Source organism: Pteronotus mesoamericanus, unplaced genomic scaffold (genome assembly GCF_021234165.1).
Source record: "Pteronotus mesoamericanus isolate MK-2021 breed Mesoamerican mustached bat unplaced genomic scaffold, CSHL_Meso_final scaffold_174, whole genome shotgun sequence".
Classification (NCBI taxonomy): Eukaryota; Metazoa; Chordata; class Mammalia; order Chiroptera; family Mormoopidae; genus Pteronotus; species Pteronotus mesoamericanus.
This window is the reverse complement of record NW_026555309.1, coordinates 40,135,778-40,154,269: the sequence shown is the minus strand read 5'-3', so window position 1 is coordinate 40,154,269 and position 18,492 is coordinate 40,135,778. Positions and strand designations below refer to the sequence as shown.

General features: G+C 48.5%; 1 protein-coding gene across 2 annotated transcripts in view; it reads left to right on the top strand.

The window, feature by feature from the left end:
• The window catches only part of ASAP1 (ArfGAP with SH3 domain, ankyrin repeat and PH domain 1), a 231,886-nt gene that overhangs the window by 181,005 nt on the left and 32,389 nt on the right, over window positions 1–18,492 (top strand). For both annotated transcript variants that reach the window (XM_054590497.1, XM_054590496.1), the window contains exons 12-21: window positions 1,930–2,017; window positions 4,130–4,178; window positions 9,166–9,329; window positions 11,040–11,173; window positions 12,829–12,920; window positions 15,010–15,196; window positions 15,474–15,559; window positions 16,580–16,695; window positions 16,850–16,917; window positions 17,900–18,007. In XM_054590497.1, coding sequence (XP_054446472.1) covers window positions 1,930–2,017; window positions 4,130–4,178; window positions 9,166–9,329; window positions 11,040–11,173; window positions 12,829–12,920; window positions 15,010–15,196; window positions 15,474–15,559; window positions 16,580–16,695; window positions 16,850–16,917; window positions 17,900–18,007 — 1,092 coding nt within the window. The remainder of the gene's footprint in view (window positions 1–1,929; window positions 2,018–4,129; window positions 4,179–9,165; window positions 9,330–11,039; window positions 11,174–12,828; window positions 12,921–15,009; window positions 15,197–15,473; window positions 15,560–16,579; window positions 16,696–16,849; window positions 16,918–17,899; window positions 18,008–18,492) is intronic.

The window sequence follows — 18,492 nt, the reverse complement described above, 5'->3', positions numbered from 1 at the left end:
GAATGGTGCCTAAAAAAGCCTTAAGTTTTTCAAAGAGATTTCTCTATTTAGGTTAAGAAACTTAAAACCTTGTATTATGCATAATCAAATGAAGCTTGGGAAGTTCTTTCTTCTGTCTGGCTCAAATCTTCTGCAATTTGAGCGCCTTTCTCCTTGGTCTGTGCAGATGGAAAACAGCTGCCCAGACTTCCCCCTGAACAACCTTCATGTACGCGAAGATGGTTATTAAGTCACCCCCTATCCGTCTTGTCTCTGGACTAAATAGTGCCTTAAACCCATCTTCAAAGGTCCCACTTTCCAGTCCTTTAATCATCTCTAGATCTTCCCTAAGCTCCCCTACATCCTTCTTGAAATGTGGATGCCAAATTGGAACATAGCGTTCTCCGGAGAGTCCGTTAACTGGGAGTGCTACCTTTTCAGGTTGTCAGATGTCGTTGTCATTTTTATGGGAGAGGAATCCAGTGACTTTATCAATATCCAAAAAGGTGACCTGCAGGACTGACAGTTCCTTTTACAGTGGACTCGGCCTGAATTTGTGGTGTGGCTGCTGGTTTTCGGCCTGAGGCCTCTCCCTCCAAGTCTGTTCTAAGAAAAACACGCAGTCCCACGACCTCCCGCCGCCCTGTTCTGGGTTTGGCAACCAGGACACCTCCTCTGAGGCACAGCCCCCTGGACAGGACTCTGCTCCTGGTTTCCAGGCCGAAGTCCAATGCCGGTGGGTCTCTCACCTCCTCCACCCGGACAGCTTGCTTTGGAACAGATAGGCACAGGGCAGAGGGCTTGTTTTCTGTGTCTAATCTTGCTGAAACCCCAGAGGAGGATCTTGAAAACTGTCCAGGGAGCATAGGAAGGTAGACAGAAATTAAGCATTGTTGCTCATTATTGAGAATGAGAAATGCAGCATGTCGTTGAAATTGTCTTGACCACATGCCTTCTCTGTTGTTCAAGGCTTTGATCAGTCACTGTTCCGATGTCTCCCTCCCTGCACCCCGCCCCGTTTTCCCTAAGAACTTGGGTTGCGTGGGTGGACCTGCCCCTGGCACAGAGACTTTGAGAATCATGCCTGTCAGCTGGCCATGCAGGCCCGACTGCCGAGGTCCAGTGCTTTGCCGTGGGCTTCCATTCACGCGTGGCCCGGACACTCCGGCACTCACTTCTTGGTCAGCACCTGCAGGAGGCAGACACACTGGCATCAGCGTTGGCCACTTTGTGACCTCGGACGAATGCAGGCAGGCAGGTCAAGAACGAGTTTTGACCAGTGATTATGTGGCAAGACTCTGCTTAGGCAAATCCTGTGCATGACTGTCTACATATTACAGGGCCTGTATGGATTATATGTGTCACCAAGAGATTTGCTAATAATCAGTGGGGCAAAATCTTGCCTAAGTTTTCCATCTCTCTAGATTTTGAAGCTCATTAAGCTCTGCCTCACAGGTGGTAGGTGTCCTTGTACATTTGAGAGAATTCACGTAAATTTCATATTGCAGCCAAAACTTGTAGATACTTGGGACATCAGTTGGGATGATTGGTGACTGGGGCCATTCTGAATGAATGAATGAATGAATGAAGTATAGTCCTTTACATTTCACAGTAAGTTACAGTACTAAAAGTGCCATCTATTTGTGCTTGAATATGTGTGGGTTCCAGAAACGTGTGGGGTCCATTTTCATGGACCATGCCCACTCTTTATTGAAAGGTAGATTTTCCTGTTCCGTTCTGATTAATCACCAGTATCATTTATGTGCAGTTAAAAGACATCTAGAAGACCACCAAAATTTTTTCCCTTCTTTAATGATATTCAGAATCCTGATGGCTGAATAAGATTTTATCGCATTTACTGCCTGAAACCCCATGCCTGCCCCCAGGGCCCCGCCCCCGCAGGTGAGAGGGGAGATGCTGCAGGTCACTTCTCCATGTTCTCTGTTCCAGTCTAACAGGCAGCCAGCAAAGCTCAACCTGCTCACCTGCCAGGTGAAACCGAATGCCGAGGACAAGAAGTCTTTTGACCTAATCTCACGTGAGTCCTTTTTCTCTCTCGAGTCAGTCGGTTACTGTGGGTGCTGGCGGCTGCCCCTTTCCACCCTCTGGGCATCGAGGCACCGGCTTTTCCAAGCAGGGCTCCTTGCTGTCTGCACACGCAGGTCTAGGGAGATGCCTCGGGGCTGAATTTACCTGGAGCCCACCTGCTCCAAATGAGAGCAGAGCCGTGTCCGGTCTGACAGGCAGTGGCATGGAACAGAGATTCGTAAGGTCAGTCAGACCAGTTCTTGACCGTGACACAGAGCTTTTCCGCCTTGGAGAGCTTTTTCTAGGTGCGTCCCCACTCCTCTCCCGGGGCTGCCAAATCGCAGTCCTGGTTGTGAGGCCAGGCGGCCTGCTCCGTAGGAAGCCCGCAGGCGATTCCCAGGGCTCTGGTGAAGAAGCACTGATGTAGACTTGGAGAGGCAGGTGTGCGGCTCGGATCGGACAACTGGTTTGCTTACACTTCTATGCCTGCAAACTTGAGCTTTTAAAGGAAAATTATTCCCTGCTTCCGGTCATCACTGCCTTCAAACTCCACAGATGGGTGACACTGTCCTGTCACTCTCCTGCCCTGAGGGTCAGAGCGTGCTTTTCTGTTGCAGTGCGGGTGCAGGAAGACCCACCCACCACCCTACACCATGTGTTCTCAGAGTCTTCGGAGAGCTGGGGGGAGATTGTTTTCCTGCAGGCGGGCTCCCTGCACCGCGCTAGTCCCATGGCGGCACTGTGGCCCTGCGGCTGACAGGACACCTCCTTGTCAAGGCTGTGCCAATGCAGTGATTCCCACAAATACCATGAGATCCCACGGCGCTAGCCTTCAGCCTTCCGTCTCTCCGCAGCTCCCCCCACCCCCACCCCCCGGGGCAGGCCGGCAGCCGCGTGCAGGATCCGTGTGTAAAGCATAAAAGCGCTCCCCTGGCCTTGACCTCCTCGGGGTGGCGCTGAGTGAGTGGAAGACGGAAGGCGGGCCTGGCCCAAAGACGGGGTCCGTCCTGGGGCCCTTTGTGTGGCGTCTGAGCTGGATTCTAGAGCACACGTTGAAGCTCTGGTCCCCTATGATTTTTACGTCCAAGTGATTTCTTGGGTTATTGATGAGAATTTAAATTTATAAAAGGACTTTAAAAAGCCAAGAATGTCTAGATTTCAGAACCCCTAGGTTATTGAACTACACAAGTATAACAGTAGTCATCAGTTGTTGAACATCTGGTATGTGCCAGGTGCTTTATATACAACATTGCTAATCCTCACAAGAGCCAGCTTCCTATTTGACAGAAAACGGAGGCTCAGAGAAGTTCAGTGACTTACACAAGGTCACACAGCACCAAAGCAGAGATTCAGCTGAAACTCTTGGGCTCGACTCCCCATGGCGTGTTCTTGCACATGCATGCCATTTCCAGGAGACGGGGGTGTGAATGCCTGGCGTGGAGCGGCCATGTAGTGAGTGGCAGCTAAAAGTAAAGGTGCCTTTGACCTGAGTATGTTGACGCATCCTAGCAGATTCCGAGTTTTAAGAAAGGCTTCCCTCACAAACGCCTGCCCGAACTGTCCAAGCCAGGCCACTCCCTCCTTCCCTGGGAGCAGCCTGAGGGGGACCCTCCAATGGAGGCTGGGGCTTTCTCCCTGGAAGCCCGTCCCGAGCCCGGAGCAGCCCAGATTTCTCCGGGGCAGGCTAAGCCCACTTGTCAGAGCTGCCCTGTGAGTTATGAGTCATTTCTGAAAAGGAAATTATTTTTAAACGGAACACAAGACAAGGCAAATTGACAATGAAAAGTAAAATTCTGCGTTGGCGGCTAGCACTCTGCAGTTTGTCGCTGGAATCCATTCAGGCGGGTGGGACCAGTCCCCCTTCCCCTTTTTTTCAGAAATGCCAGATATTTGTGTGGTGTTTGTGGTTATTTTATTGCATTCCTATGGCACTTCAGAAAAACTAGGATTGACAATGTGAATTTTGCAACTGCCGAAACAAAATGGCGTAAAAGCAAAAGAATATTAAAATCCTCCTTTTACTGTGGGTTTTTATTTTTGTAGCAACTTGAGAAATTTTTATTAGACCTGAAGGTATTCTGCTTTTCTAAGGTTTCACTTTTTCTATTTTTTTGTATTTCAGATAATAGGACGTATCACTTTCAGGCAGAAGATGAGCAGGATTATGTAGCGTAAGTAGTTTTGAAACGATGGCACAGCGCGCCTCTGTCCTGTATGAAATGCCGTGACAATTGCGTTTTATGACTGAGCACCCACCGCTCCTGGTGGTCCCCACTCTTGTCTCTCCCCTCTGGGCCCTCGCACGCTGCTCCTGCTCTGCCTGAGGTGCCCAGTAAACTCTGGCACCTCCTTGAAGACTGCCAAGCCCCACCACCCAGGGGTGTGCACTCTCCTCTCAGCCCCGAAGCCCTTGCTCGCCCCCTGGTGAGTCCTTGGTTCAGACTGAACCCTAGAGGCCGAGAGCTTCCCGAGGGCACGGTCCGTGTCTTCCTGTCCACGTTGCCTGTGATTAGAGGGGCGTGCCCACTGTTCGGTGGCCAAATGCGTGAGCCAGGCCCCCTGGGTCCTTGCTGTCATGGGGAGGGGAGCAGGCCAGCCTGGCCCGGAAGGAGCAGTATTGGCAGGGACCCTTCTGTGAGGGAGCCTGGTGCGAGGGGAGAACTGGGCTTGCCTTGTTGCTCGCTCCTGGGTCGGAATCCTCCCCTCACCTGACCAGGTGTGCGACCTTAGGCAGCCCCATTTTTTCATGTCGTCCCTGGTCTGGCGCCAGTGTCATCCCCTCTTCTGAAGCCCTGGAGCTTGGCCGGGACTGAAAACAGCAGTGTGTGACTGCTGCAGCCTCAGCTGCTCGGGCGAGGGGGTGCTTGTGTGAGAGCTGGCAGTTAAGCCTTCCGGCAGCATTCCGACTTGTAGGTCCCCGTGTCTTTAGCAGCACACAAGAAATGTTATCTTCCTTCCTTAATTATTTCCATAGAGCCACAGAATTCTGCTCCCACCCCGTTTCCTTACACTCACCCTTTTCTCCTCTTCCTTCTCTCTCCTCCTGCTCTGGAAAATTTTGCTCTTTCCCCATCACTGAGATGAAATGATAGGGGTCAGAGAGAGAGAGAGAGAGTAAGAGATGGGTACAGAGGGTATAGAGTTGGGAGAAACACTGAAAAAGCTAAGCAAAAAGGTAGGAGAGATGAAGAGAAAAGAGGAGAAAAGTCAGTGGGCCATTCATTCATCTGACTGTTTAATAAATGCCAACTACATCCCGAGACCTGTACAAAGCATTGAGAATGCAGCTCTGAGGCAGACAGAGCTGCCGCCGGAAGGAGCTTGGTGTCCACTGGACAAGAAGGGCAGGTGACAGAATGCAGAGACCGAGGGGGCAGGTGCTGAGGGAACACAGACTGGCGTGCACACCCTCCTGGGTCCTTGGGGTGTTGCTCAGAGACGACCTCCGACAGGCAGGTCAGCAGCCGGAGCCGGCTGGGGAAGGCGTGGGGAGGTCGTGGATACCCTGCACGCAGGTGGGAGATGCCGCTGGCTTAGGGGCAGCAGGGAGGGAGGGAATGGAGACAGCTGCTGGGTAGACACTCCCGGGACAGAGTTGGCCACCTGGAGGCTGACCAGAAACCAGGTAAAACAGGAACGGTCAGCAGCGCTGGCTGTCCACCCTCAGATTCAGAGAGAGCTAATATTTACCCCCAAAAATAGGAAGAGTGTGTTGCAATTATACTGTGCTTAGTCCATGTCATGTCTTATTAATCCTCACGACCGCAGAACGTAGTGACTGTTATCCCTAGTTTGAAAATGAGGAAGCTTGGCACAGTGTGCTCATGGTCACAGTCCTAAAGTCCTCATGATCTGGGCATCTCATGGTCAATTAAGAGAGAGAAGTCCACCAGCGTCCGGGGCGTCCAGTTGCCCTCACGTTGGCGCCTGCCGAGAGCCCAGCAGCAGGGTCTCGGATCCTGTCAAACACACCTTGGGGGTGGCACACCATCCCCGTTTTGATGATTAAACTCAAAACAGTAGATGTACAACTGGAAACCTGGCTCTGAGGCCCACGCTGTTTGCAGCTCATCGCACTGGTTCCATCAGGTGTTCGGCTTCATGAACGAGAGTCCACAGGTCAGAGGATAGGAACTCAGAAGTGAGAGAATTGAAAAGCCCAAGCCATACGCCCACCTTGATTTGGCAGGCATCACCTGGTTTACTTTTAGGACCTTCACTCTCCTTCATGAGACCAAGGAACAATGAGAGATGATTATTTAAGGCTCTTGGAAGGGAGCAGTTAGTGTGCGACATGAGCAGCCCCGTGTTCCTCGCCGTGGTGGCCGTTGCTGGTTCCTGCTATAAGGCCCAGCAGGCTGTCATATGTATCGGGCAGCCCTCACGTGTCCCATGAAGAGTTTCTAAAATCCCCTTGGAATGTTGCTTTCCCTTCCCTCATTTTATGCTTTGCTGCTCTTTTCCATCCCTCAAAGCCCGAAGCAGGAGGACAAGTGAGAGACAAGGGCGGGGGGGCACAGATACATCCACTTCTTTGTTCTCCTGCATCTCAAACCAAGGCCTTTGGTATTTGTTTCCTCTGCTGATCCCCACGTAGTTAGGCTCTTCAAAGAGGCACTGGTTGCCTGCTGCAGGGCCTCACACCCTGTACTAAGAGGGCTGCTTGGTGTCCCCTGCAGCTGTGGCACATTGTGCACTTGGGATTCTCTGGGTGCTGGTGGCTGCCTGACAGGAGGACCTTGTTTTGAGTGGTGGAGGAGGTAACGGCCTTCTGCAGAGGAAGCGCGCACCCCGGAAGGAGGCCTCAGTTCTTCGCTTGCTTTCACTGCATCTCTGAGTTTCTCTCTCGTGAGAAGGTGTCCAGTGAAGTTGAGTGAAGAAATCGCCTCTCACCGAGGAAGGAGGAGGCAGGTGCAGTGGAAAGAGCGGCTGCGTGGTTAAGGCCGGCCGGCTTGACGGCTGGTCCTGCTCTCCCTTCTTACCTTGACCGATCACCCACCTTGGTCTTCTTGCCAGTTCAATGGGGATTGTGGGCCTCCTCACTTGCAGGATTTTGAGACTTGGGATAAAATGTGTGAAGCCCCTATTACCATGCCAATTTTAAAGTGTTAAAATGCAATCATGCATTCTTTTGTTTCTTATGTTTTTGTATGCCTGTTACTTTAAAATAATTTAAAAGTTTTTTTAATTGTAAGACATAGCTATTTTGTTTCCCACTCTTTTAAAGGGTAGCCATTGCATTCCGCCAAATTTGAATTATTCCTCCAGAAAACTCATTGTCCTTTACATATGTGTTTTCTGATTATCGTGACAGGGCTTCGTTATTTGTTGTGACCTCTTGAATAAAGAGGCGCAAGTGGCAGAATGGAAAGACCTCTGAAAGGGGAGTCACTGGAAGTGTCTTTTCATCCCAGCCTGACACCAGTTCCGCTGTAGCCCGGGGGCAGGTCCTTCGGCCTCTCTAGGCTTCCATCTCCTCGTCTCGTCTCCTCGTGTATCAAGCCTTGAAGGCCCTCACTCGGGGGCTGGTTGGGGGACTACAGGAAAAAATACACGTGCTTGGCACATAGTAGATATTAGCAGTGTCGAATAGACAGAATGTCATAATGGTTAAGGAAAACAAGATAGAGACCCTGGAGTCAAGGTGAAAACTTCAGTGATACCGGTGCCACCAATAACATGCTGTGACCAGTTCTGTTGAATCCAGTTCCTTAAACTATTTTTAACAAAAGAGTTTCCAGTTTGTGACTTGAGACTAAACAATGGAAAATACAGTTTAATGTAAAAAGTATTCAATGACCCCGCCTCTGCCCATCCCGGGACTGTGGGTTTTGAGGTGCAGTGCTTTCTGCTTCACAGTAGAAAAGCCAAGCATGCACGCCTATTTCTCACAACAAACTGAAGGTGCACGCCACCTAGAGTCAGAGGTGGGACTTGCAGGCCACGTACTCCCCGGTAATTTGGTTTGTCTTTTAATTCCCATTACTTATTGAAAACCTTTTGTAGACAGTCCTTTGTTTCATATCCATTTGATCCTACAAGACACCATAAAAATTGGAGCCTCATTTCTGGACTTCCGTATTCTCTGCTGAGAGTAGATACTACCTATCTATGCAGTAGGTAGGAATAAGCTGTGGTTTGGAAAAGTTTTTCATTTTCTTCTTAAAAAAATAAATGTGGCTTTTTTTTTCATTCATGAAAGTAATACTAGCTCCCTGTAGATATGGAAAGTTACAGAGGGCACAGAGTCCAGCGATCCATCCATCCATTTTCCTACAGAAGATCGCTCAGAGACAACCAAGAGCATTTTATGAATTTCCTCTAGTTATTTTTTCCCCCAACAAAAATACTACTCCATACATACATTTAAATGTGGGGCAGTATCATATATAATGGGTTTTCCTGTTTATTTCATAAAACATTATATTGTGAGCATTTCCCCCGTGTCATCCAAAAATTAGTTAAAAACTTAAATTTTACTACCTGAAGTTATCCACTTCAGTTATTTCACGCTTTATTAATCAGTCCCCTGCTGTTGGGCATTTGGGTTATTTTATGCATAGATTGGTGGCAGAGGATTATTTTGTTCAGTACGTATTGGGATCATACTGTATATATAACTTAATAGCCTTCACTTTTCATTTTATATTAAAATGCCAGCATGTTTCCATGTTAATACACCTTCTTCATAAGCATAGTTTTTCGTGGCTGCTAATGAAATGCCCTGTTTATTTTCACTTGGAATGCCCTCCGCGGCGGGGCCTCTAGGGAGCAGAGGCCTCTCGCTGAACTCCTTCCCTGCCTCCCATCCACCTCACCGCAGTCCTTCCTCGCCGTGCCTTGGGTGGCCCCTCGCTGAGTCCTCTTTGTTCTGAGGCTCGCTTCCTTCCGTCCGGATGGAAACGCAGGTGCCTGAGTGTCCATGCAGGTCCTCAGCGACAGTGACCTCCCCTCTCTCCTCTCCTCCTCATGTCTCTCCCGTTCTCTCTGGGGTGTTGCTTTCCATCCTTTAACTCTCTTTCCTGTAGGTTTCATTCCTTTCAGTTTCTTCTTACTTTATCGTTGTAGGGGGGCGGGTTACTTTTGGTATTTCTTGGGGAACTCAGGTTTGTGCAGTGTGGGGAAAGTAAGGTCTCCTTCCTCCTGTTTTGACAACAGATGGATTTCAGTGTTGACAAACAGCAAAGAAGAGGCCCTGACCATGGCCTTCCGTGGCGAGCAGAGCACGGGCGAGAACAGCCTGGAAGACCTGACCAAAGCCATCATCGAGGACGTCCAGCGGCTCCCTGGGAACGACGTCTGCTGCGACTGTGGCTCGTCAGGTATTGGTCCCCAAAGGGGAGCTGGCTTGCTGAACGTCTCTTCTCCTCTTGTAGAGGATACGTGAGCTAGTCACTGAAAACCCTTATCTCCTAATGGACACACCCAACACGGTTCCCAGCTTGACCGGGCCCACGCTGTTTGCTGTACCTGGAAAGCGCCCGCCTGCTCTATCAGGGGTGTCCAACCTTTTGGCGCCCCTGGGCCACGCTGGAAGAAGAAGAGTTGTCTTGGGCCACACATTCAATACATTGCGCTACATAATCACACACACACAAAAAAAAACAACTCACGTCTTAAGTAAATGTATGATTTTGTGTTGGGCAATGTTCATAGCCATCCTGGGCTGCATGAGGCCAGCGGGCCACAGGTTGGACACCTCTGGAATGGTCACCTGGCAAAACACTGCCTTTTCCAGTAACGTCAGTGGCACTATGGTCAGTAGGCGCACTGATGCATTGGTCATGGAGTCTGGCATCTGTTTTCGAGTCACCAGTCTGCCACTCACAGCCTGGACAGCCCCATGCCACGTCCCTTGACTGCTCTGCTTTTCAGTTCCCACATCCTAAAAGTGGGGGGTGATAAACCCAGTTCTTACGAGGACTTAATGAAATCGTGTGTAAGGTGGCTGACAACGGGGTGCTTTACTTTTCTTCCTGCCTAATGAAGCCTCCCCACCTTTATGTCCCGTGGCGTCACCTCCCCGCAAACTTCTGTTTCCAGGTAGCCTCTGTGTCCCCGAGGCACTGACAGCAGCAAACTGTTATGCAGCGCTTCATAGGGATTGTGCTACTTGTTTTGCATCTTTCTGAGTCCTCACAGAAGTTATGTGAGCATGATGCTAATATGATCCCCATTTTACAGATGGGAAAACTGGGGATCTCAGAAGTGAAGTGACTGGCGTAAGGTCACACATCTAGTAGGGGTCAGAACATGCATGCCAACCTGTTGTTCTTAGGTAGTATAGGACATGACGCTTGTGAAAATGGACTTCTCTATAATAATGCCAGAGGCACCTGAGGGACACGCCTCACGTTTTTTGCTATTTTTGTGACTCGCACAGGGTGAGGGCATGGCAGAGGGGTGGTAATACTTGGGTACTACCCATAAAAAAGAAGCTTACCGCAGAAAGTCCGGAAGGCTTTGGCAATAGAAAGATTTGTCCCTCCTGTTCTAGCGCCGTTGGGGTTGTGGAAAAGGCTTCGGTCTCCCAAAGAGACATTCGCTGTTCAGTATTTCCAGCTGTTACCAGGAGGTTCTTGTGAAGAAGCTGTCACCAAGCGGAGGGGCTCATGCGAGCTGTCACCTGGAGGTTAAAGCCCCCTGTGATGCACACCCAGCAAGCCCGCCATGCGTCCGTGTCCGGGACTGTGCTGGCCGGGAGGGACCGCCTCTCTCAGGCCTGAGGTGTTCACAGGGCCTCCCAGGAAAAGTCTCCCGTTTCACAAGCATAAAGAACTTAATTTTGTTTTCCATTCGATGTTGAAAGGAAGTTTTTTTCAAATTTGTCTTAGGACACTTTCTACTCTCTGACAAGCTGTCAAGTTCTATGATAGCCCCTAGGCCAAACAGCAAGCATCTGCTTCTTCCATGTAAATCTCCCCCTTGTAATTGTTTGAAAGTTTTACTTCTACTGTTTTAGCTTCCTCTGTAGCTCGCACACTAAAATTAGATACATTGTTTGTTCATTGTCTTCAAAATCCTTTCCACAGAACCCACCTGGCTTTCAACCAACTTGGGTATTTTGACCTGTATAGAATGTTCCGGCATCCACAGGGAAATGGGTGTTCATATTTCTCGCATTCAGTCTTTGGAACTAGACAAATTAGGAACTTCTGAACTCTTGGTAAGTAGTGACCTGTACTTTGGAAGAAAACTTGTCATGAATATACATAATATATTGCTTTAAGGTTTTTGCTTCTGCTGAGTACAAAAATTGTCAAACTTGAATTTTGTGTAATTTACATAGATATTTAAAATGTAAGTTTTGTCCTATGTAATGTTGACTGTTTCTGTTTTCTGTTTGAAGAACTGGTAAATCACACAATTCCCTAATTAGTTCAGTTAAACTGGCCCTGCTGGGGTGAGCCGCTTTTCAAAGCTGCTTTCTTTTGGAATCAGTTTTATATGGTTCACTGAAAAGCAGTAAAGAGGGGTAGGTGTTGAACTCACCTACTCACTTTACCTCAGGGCATATGTTACTAAAAATGACGACTAAAGGGTTTTTTTCTCTATTTTCACTGTAAGTTGGTAAAAGTACACGTGAATTGAGAGTGGCCTATCAGCTACTGTCCTAAAATCGGTCACTCCTGGCCCCGTGAGTGCTTTAGGCGGCGCGGGGAAGCGCTGTGGAGGTGTGGGCTCAGCGCTGTGACGTGGGAAAGGGTGATGAACACGCCCGTGTGCTCATAGCCCTCCCCTTCCCGTCGTGATTCACCCACGTGGGGAGCCCTCGTTGATCCGAGTTAAATTGGTCCCCACAGCACACAGGTGAAGGGGCGGAAGGCCCCTGGGCGTCTCTCACAACACCCCGTGGTCCTAAGCCCGGTCTGGCCTACGGGGTAGTTCGAATCTGGGGCACTGGGAGTCTTGATATGAACAGTGAAAGTGCTTGACGTAAAACAGGGCTTCACCTCAGACAGAAGGCCCTGGCGCAAAGACGGGGCTCCAGAACTCTGAAAGCCTAGCCCATTGCTAGCCTTGTCCGGAGCAAAGCACCCCAAGGGCGAGGCAGCGAGTCGCCCCGCCAGCAGCCTCGGCCGTGTGAGCACGGTGGTCGGTCTCGTGTTGTAGGAGCCCCTTGACCTCGGAAATAGGAAATTCGGAGAGTGCGCTGATACCGGGCACCCGGTTCACTTCAGGAATCTGATTGCATGAATGTTTCTTAAACTTCACTTAGATCCCAAAATCATCTGAATGACCAAGGGACCTTTAGGACAAATACTTTTGAAAGAATCTTGAACCCAGAAGCAGAATGCTTCCTGGAGCCTCTTCATTAGTTGCCTGCTGCGTCTAAATTTGAACCCCATGAATGAGGGAGTCCTATCTTCTCTGTCTAGTCAGTCTGCTCAGTCTAAAAGGAGGCGTGATGGCCGTTGCAACGCTATTGTTGTTCATGACGCATTCAGCCTAGGTTCACATGTGGAACCTGCTGCATCTGATTCAGGCAATTTGTGTGTATGGGTGTAGGACTGCACCCTCTTCTGTTCTAGCATTTATCACACTGTATCTGTAAAAATTACTCCTTTTCTTATCAGTGGTCCCTCTAGTCCATAGTAAGTCCTCCGGGGAGGGACGTGGTTTCCCGTCTCTGTGTTTCCAGCACTCCAAAGCCTGGCCCGGGCCATGTGCTCAGCACATACATGTTGACCGGATGGATGGATGGTTTGTATTCTGAACCAAGTGAGGGAAAGCGCATATTCAGAAATCTCAAAAGCAAATAATAGAAACCTTTTAAACCAGTAGTGAAGTTTGCTATGTGCTGTTCCGTTTATGTTACAGCTGGCCAAGAACGTAGGAAATAATAGTTTTAATGATATTATGGAAGCGAACCTCCCAAGCCCCTCACCAAAACCCACCCCGTCAAGTGACATGTAAGTACTTCGAACATGCTGAATTCATTACCATTCTCTCGTTGTAACTGAACCCCCCCAGAAACTTCTTAGTCGTTATAGTATTTTGCCCTGCAGAAGCAACACAGTATGAGGAAAGAGCAGAGCAGGGGAAAGAATGTTGAAATGTATTTCTGGAATGCGCCGATTATTTTCAGCATCACCTTCCCCTAGGGAGTTGCAGCTGCTCTGGAGGATAAATCTCCATGAGGACGATTATCTCTAAATCATGGCATGTTGTGATAAATAAGAGACACAAAAGCAGTGGGAGATGCCTTTCCGATTGGCAAAAGTCCGGATGCTCTAACTGCCCACTCAGCAAGACTAGGGGGGAACAAACATTCTAGAATCTCTCCCATGTAGCTGGTGAGAATGCAAACAGTGCACTGCCCGTGAGGAGCCAACTCACCGTGTCTGTCACCATTAGTGATGTGTCCGCCTTTGACTGAGCAGTCCCGGTTCTGGGTGCTCATTGCTGTTCTGTAATAGAGCGAGATGAGGAACAAAAGCAAGCGTCATCTCTGGGCATCTGATGGAAGGGTTTATGGTATCAGCTGCACAACCTCATGTGAGCATAAGGACACTGCCTCCGTCCCGACCTGGGACGGCCTCCAGGATTACTGCTAAGCAAAGCTACGCAAGGCGCAGGGCACTGGGCAAGACGCAACCCCGCCTTCGGGGCGAGGGGCGGGGCGAGGCAGGAGAACCAGCTCACTAGCCCTCTTGGCAGTCCAAACTCTTTGGGTAAATCTGCTGATAAATTTCCTCACTTTTGAACTCTCACTATTTCCTATCTGGACTCAGACACCAAAGAGATTTAGACAGTGATGAATACATAAACATTTATTTGAAATTGCGCTTGCTTGAAGAAACACGGGAAAGTACACAGGAAGCTTAAGTGCCTACTCTGGGGTAGAGGTAAGCGGGAGCCTCCTCCATCAACAGCCTTTGAGTCATGTGCCTCCTTATACCTACTGAACAATTTTTATATTCAATTTGCACTTTTAAGAAAGTTTTTTTTAATGCTGTAAAGGAATAGAAAGAAGGATTGAGCCCCAGCCTGTGAGCAGGGAAGGTATTATGAAGTAGCCGCCTGCCTAAACGTTCTACCAGCCCCTCCTTGGAGGTTATTCAGGCACCAAGTATGCAAAGCAGTAAAATTGTTAACGGGGGACATCTGAGGGACATGTTTTTTTCACTCTGAAGCCGTAAAATAAAATCTCTCAGTAGGTCCCTTGGCAGGTGACTTTTCTTGAATTCAGCAAATGCATATCAAGCATTCCCTCTATGCCTCATACCATGTTAGCTGCTGGGAAACAGCAAAACACAGACGAGATATAAGCCCTGTTCTCGCAACACCTGGATGTAGAGAGGAAGGTGGGTTGTCACTCAGAAACTCAGCAGTTAACTGCGTGGCATGGCTGTGATAAGTGCCACAGGAGAAAGGGGGAGGCTGTTGAGGGACAAATGTGATACCCTGACCTAACCTGTGGGCGTCTGGCTGACAAAGGTGTTCAGGCTTCAGCCCTGTCCAGAGCCTGCTTGGGTGTGTTTCACACTAATGAACTAATGAACACGGGTTACCGAGAATTAATGCTTTAATGACAACCCGTCTGAGCCTCAGGTTCCTTATCTGTTAAGATACAGGACTATGTCAGATAACTAAAATCCTTTGCACGAAGCTCTGAAAACTTTTCATTGGTCTTTTAGAATTGCTTGAACTTCTGCAGCTTTTCATTTGCCTTATGTACTTTATGTGTCTGAGTTTGAAGTAGTAGCAAATAGCAGCTGTCTCATGCTATTGCCCAGGGTGGAAAGGAAACCAGCTCGGATCTGTGTGCCCGTTAATTTTGTACCTATAGGTGGCCTGCACATGCTGGTAAATATATACCAGGTTCTTCATTCCATCTCTACTGGATGGAATAACTTGCTCTAAAACCTGGTGTGTTTGAATGTTGAAAAAAAGTATATTAATTGAAATAACTCAAAGAGAACTGTGGGTCTACAAAAATGTACATCTTTTTAACTCTTGGAAAATAACAGTTCTTTGTCTTGTTTTGCTGTATTTTAGGACTGTACGGAAAGAATATATCACAGCAAAGTATGTAGATCATAGGTTTTCAAGGAAGACCTGTTCTTCTTCACCAGCTAAACTGAATGAATTGCTTAAGGCCGTTAAATCCAGGGATTTACTTGCACTAATTCAAGTCTATGCAGAAGGGGTGGAGCTCATGGAACCGCTCCTGGAATCCGGGCAGGTGAGGCTGTGCTGAAATCATGGGATCAGAAGGAATGTGGACGGCCTGTTTCAAGATGACTCACACGATTGTAATGAGACTCTGATGTGCTAAGTGGCCCTGTCTAAATCTGGACAATCTCGAGAGTGAAAGAGGGTGCTAGTAATAATTACTTTGGGGTAACTGATGTAAAGGAAGCTGCTCTAGATGGAGTAGGACACGTGACCGCTCCCCGCAACGCGCCACCCCACCTCACCCCCTCACCCCACCCCGTCTATACTTATCCTGTCCTTTTTAGGAGCTCGGGGAGACAGCCCTTCATCTTGCAGTCCGAACCGCAGACCAGACATCACTCCATTTGGTTGACTTTCTTGTACAAAACTGGTATGTTTTTTTTTGCTCTGAATATGCCTTGTAAGTTCACACAGACCAGTCCTGTTAGTGGCCTAGGTCAGGAAGCAGCGTGCTTTTTCTGTAAAGGGCCAGATACTGTTTCAGGCTTTGCAGGCCATGAAGTCTCTGTCACAGCTATTCAGCTCTGCCCTATGAAAGCAACCATAGATGATATGCAAATGAGTGACCATGGCTATGTTCCAATAAAACTTTATTTACAAAAACAGGTGGAGGGCCAGATTAGGCCTGCAGGCTATATAGGTCAGCAACCCCTGGCCTAGATAAATGTAAAATCCTATCTCTACACTAGGGTGGTTGAAAGAGAGAAGACTTAACAGCACAGGTCCACACAATGTTCATCATGAGACCGCCGAGTATGCGGCTAATAGCTACTTCAAATTTGGGACGTACTCACAGGAGTATGATACTAAACACAGGAGGTTTGGACTTGCTGGATTCTTTATCGGGTAGATCTGTAAGATACAGATTATGAGGAGGAACTAGAGCTCATCCAAAGGAGAGGGAACAAAATAGCGAGGGCATTTGAACCCATATGTGACTCCAGACAAGTTGTGTAAATGCCCGAGCCCCTTACTCAGCGGCACGGGGGTTAAGGGTGGCAGCTCCGGCTGCAGACCGCCTCTGTTCAGACCCCTGCCCCTCGTCCCTGTCTTGATAATCTTGAATGTGGGCACTTCATCCTCTCAGCGCCTGAGTGTTTTCATCTATAAAATAAAAGTTGTGATTACACCTGCCCCATTGGGCATTTGTGAAGATTCAATGAGATAAGACACGTGAAAAGCTAAAGAAACAGTGTCTGTCCATGGTATGCACTCAAGAAATGCTGACCATTATTGTCATCATGTTGCTTATAAATGTGGGTGTAATATGAGAGACATCACAATTTTATAGTAGGCCTGAACTTTGACTCTGTTGTTAGCACAGATATAAGTGGTTGATCTGTAGTGTTCAGCTGGAAAGTCATCTTTTTCTAACAATTTAATTTTTCAGTGGCAACCTGGACAAGCAGACAGCCCTAGGAAACACCGCTCTGCACTACTGTAGTATGTATGGAAAACCCGAGTGTTTAAAGCTTCTCCTCAGGAGCAAGCCCACCGTGGATGTCGGTAAGAGCGTGGCCAAGTGTCTTAATAACTATAGTGAGAGCCTTTGTTGGCCAAAACCAAGGTTGGCATGTCACACTGTAATCTGATTATTGTTTCTTGCCTTTTCAAGATCTATCCTGGATAATTACACACATTTGTTTTCCCCTGATTTTAGTTAACCAGGCTGGAGAGACCGCCCTTGACATAGCAAAGAGACTCAAAGCCACCCAGTGTGAAGATTTGGTAAGCAGAACTGAAAGTGGGGCGTCTGATAGACATCGGCCGCTCTCGACTGTCATTCTCAGAAACCGGACTGGGGGATACAAGCAGCACATTCATTTGTTTGAACGTTGGCTAATGAAATTCAGACAGGCACTTGTGGCTACGTGTGAAAAAAAATGATGTTTGCCATCCGCCTGGCTTAGGAGTGCAGTTATGACGTGGGAGCCGCAGGCATGTGAGAGGTTTTACTACCAGATGGGCTCATGCCTCAGGGTCATGCTTGTTACTTGCCAGACCGTTAGGCTTCCTCTGTAGCTGAACGGAAAAGATTTATGTGGGAAGCCAATTCCCAAAATTGGGCTCGTAGAATTCCGAGTGCAGTGGTTTTTAAAATGTTAACCACACTGTTCCCCTCTCTCTGTGCCTCTGTACGCATTCACCTTGTTTTGATCCCAGGGGTTGCTGCTTACAGCTCCAGGCCTTAGCAGAACACGATTCTCTTAACCGTGGGAAAGGATGAGATGGGACAGATAAGTTCTGTTCCCCTGAGTTTCTGCTAAATGTCGAGTTCCAGGCCCGCCATTGCACTTTTCTTGTTACTAAAGACCCTTGGAGGACGCTCTGGTTACCCCGCCCCTGGACTAGGAGGGAGAGTGGGGCGTGGGTTGCACTGGGACTGTCTGACCTCCCAGGCCCACCTCTCACGCTTCACAGTTTGCCTTCCAGCCAAGAATTGGCTGTTTTGAGGCTCATTTTAGTAATACTTCAGAAAGCTTTACATTTTGGCGAGAAGTCAACTTATCAAACTGAAAAAGGCCATGCCTGCAATTCTTTGCAGTTTCTTGAAGCCCGGCTGCCAGCAGTCTAGCTTGTACAGTCAGAGTTTTGCCTGTAATGTAGCTGCTGATGGTTAACCGGGAGCTAGGAATAAGGTGGTGTTTGCTCAGTGTTGCTATAATGTTGGCATTTGAATTAAAATGGTCACACCCACTGTTACTTTCAGCTTTCCCAGGCTAAATCTGGAAAGTTCAACCCACACGTGCACGTAGAATATGAATGGAATCTTCGCCAGGAGGAGATGGACGAGAGTGACGATGATCTGGATGACAAAGTGAGTGTAAGAAATGCTTCTGAAGTTCTAGCTGCTTCTCCTAATTTTTCTGCACCATGTGGACAAGACTCAGCCTTTGTGAGGTCGTTCAGGTCTTGTGACCTGATGGACCAGGGCCGTTTTCTGGGCTCAGACTCTGCTCCTTGCTGGGCACCACCTGACAGCTGTGTCAGTCAGGGTTCTCCAGAGAAACAGAACCAATAGGATGCGTATACACGGAGAGAAAGCAAGGAGTTTATTTTACAGGGTTGGCTTACACACTCGTGAGGCCTGACAAATCCAAAATGTATGGGGCAGGCTGGAAATCCCAACAGTCGTGGGAGTGGAGACAGCCTGGAGTCAGCATTCCTTCTCAGCAGGGGACCTCAGTCTTTTCTCTTAAACCTGTCAACTAATTGGATGAGGCCCGCCCACATTGTGGAGGGTAATCCCCTTTACTCAAAATCTAAATGCATCGCATACTAAAAAAATCTCCCAAGTAACTT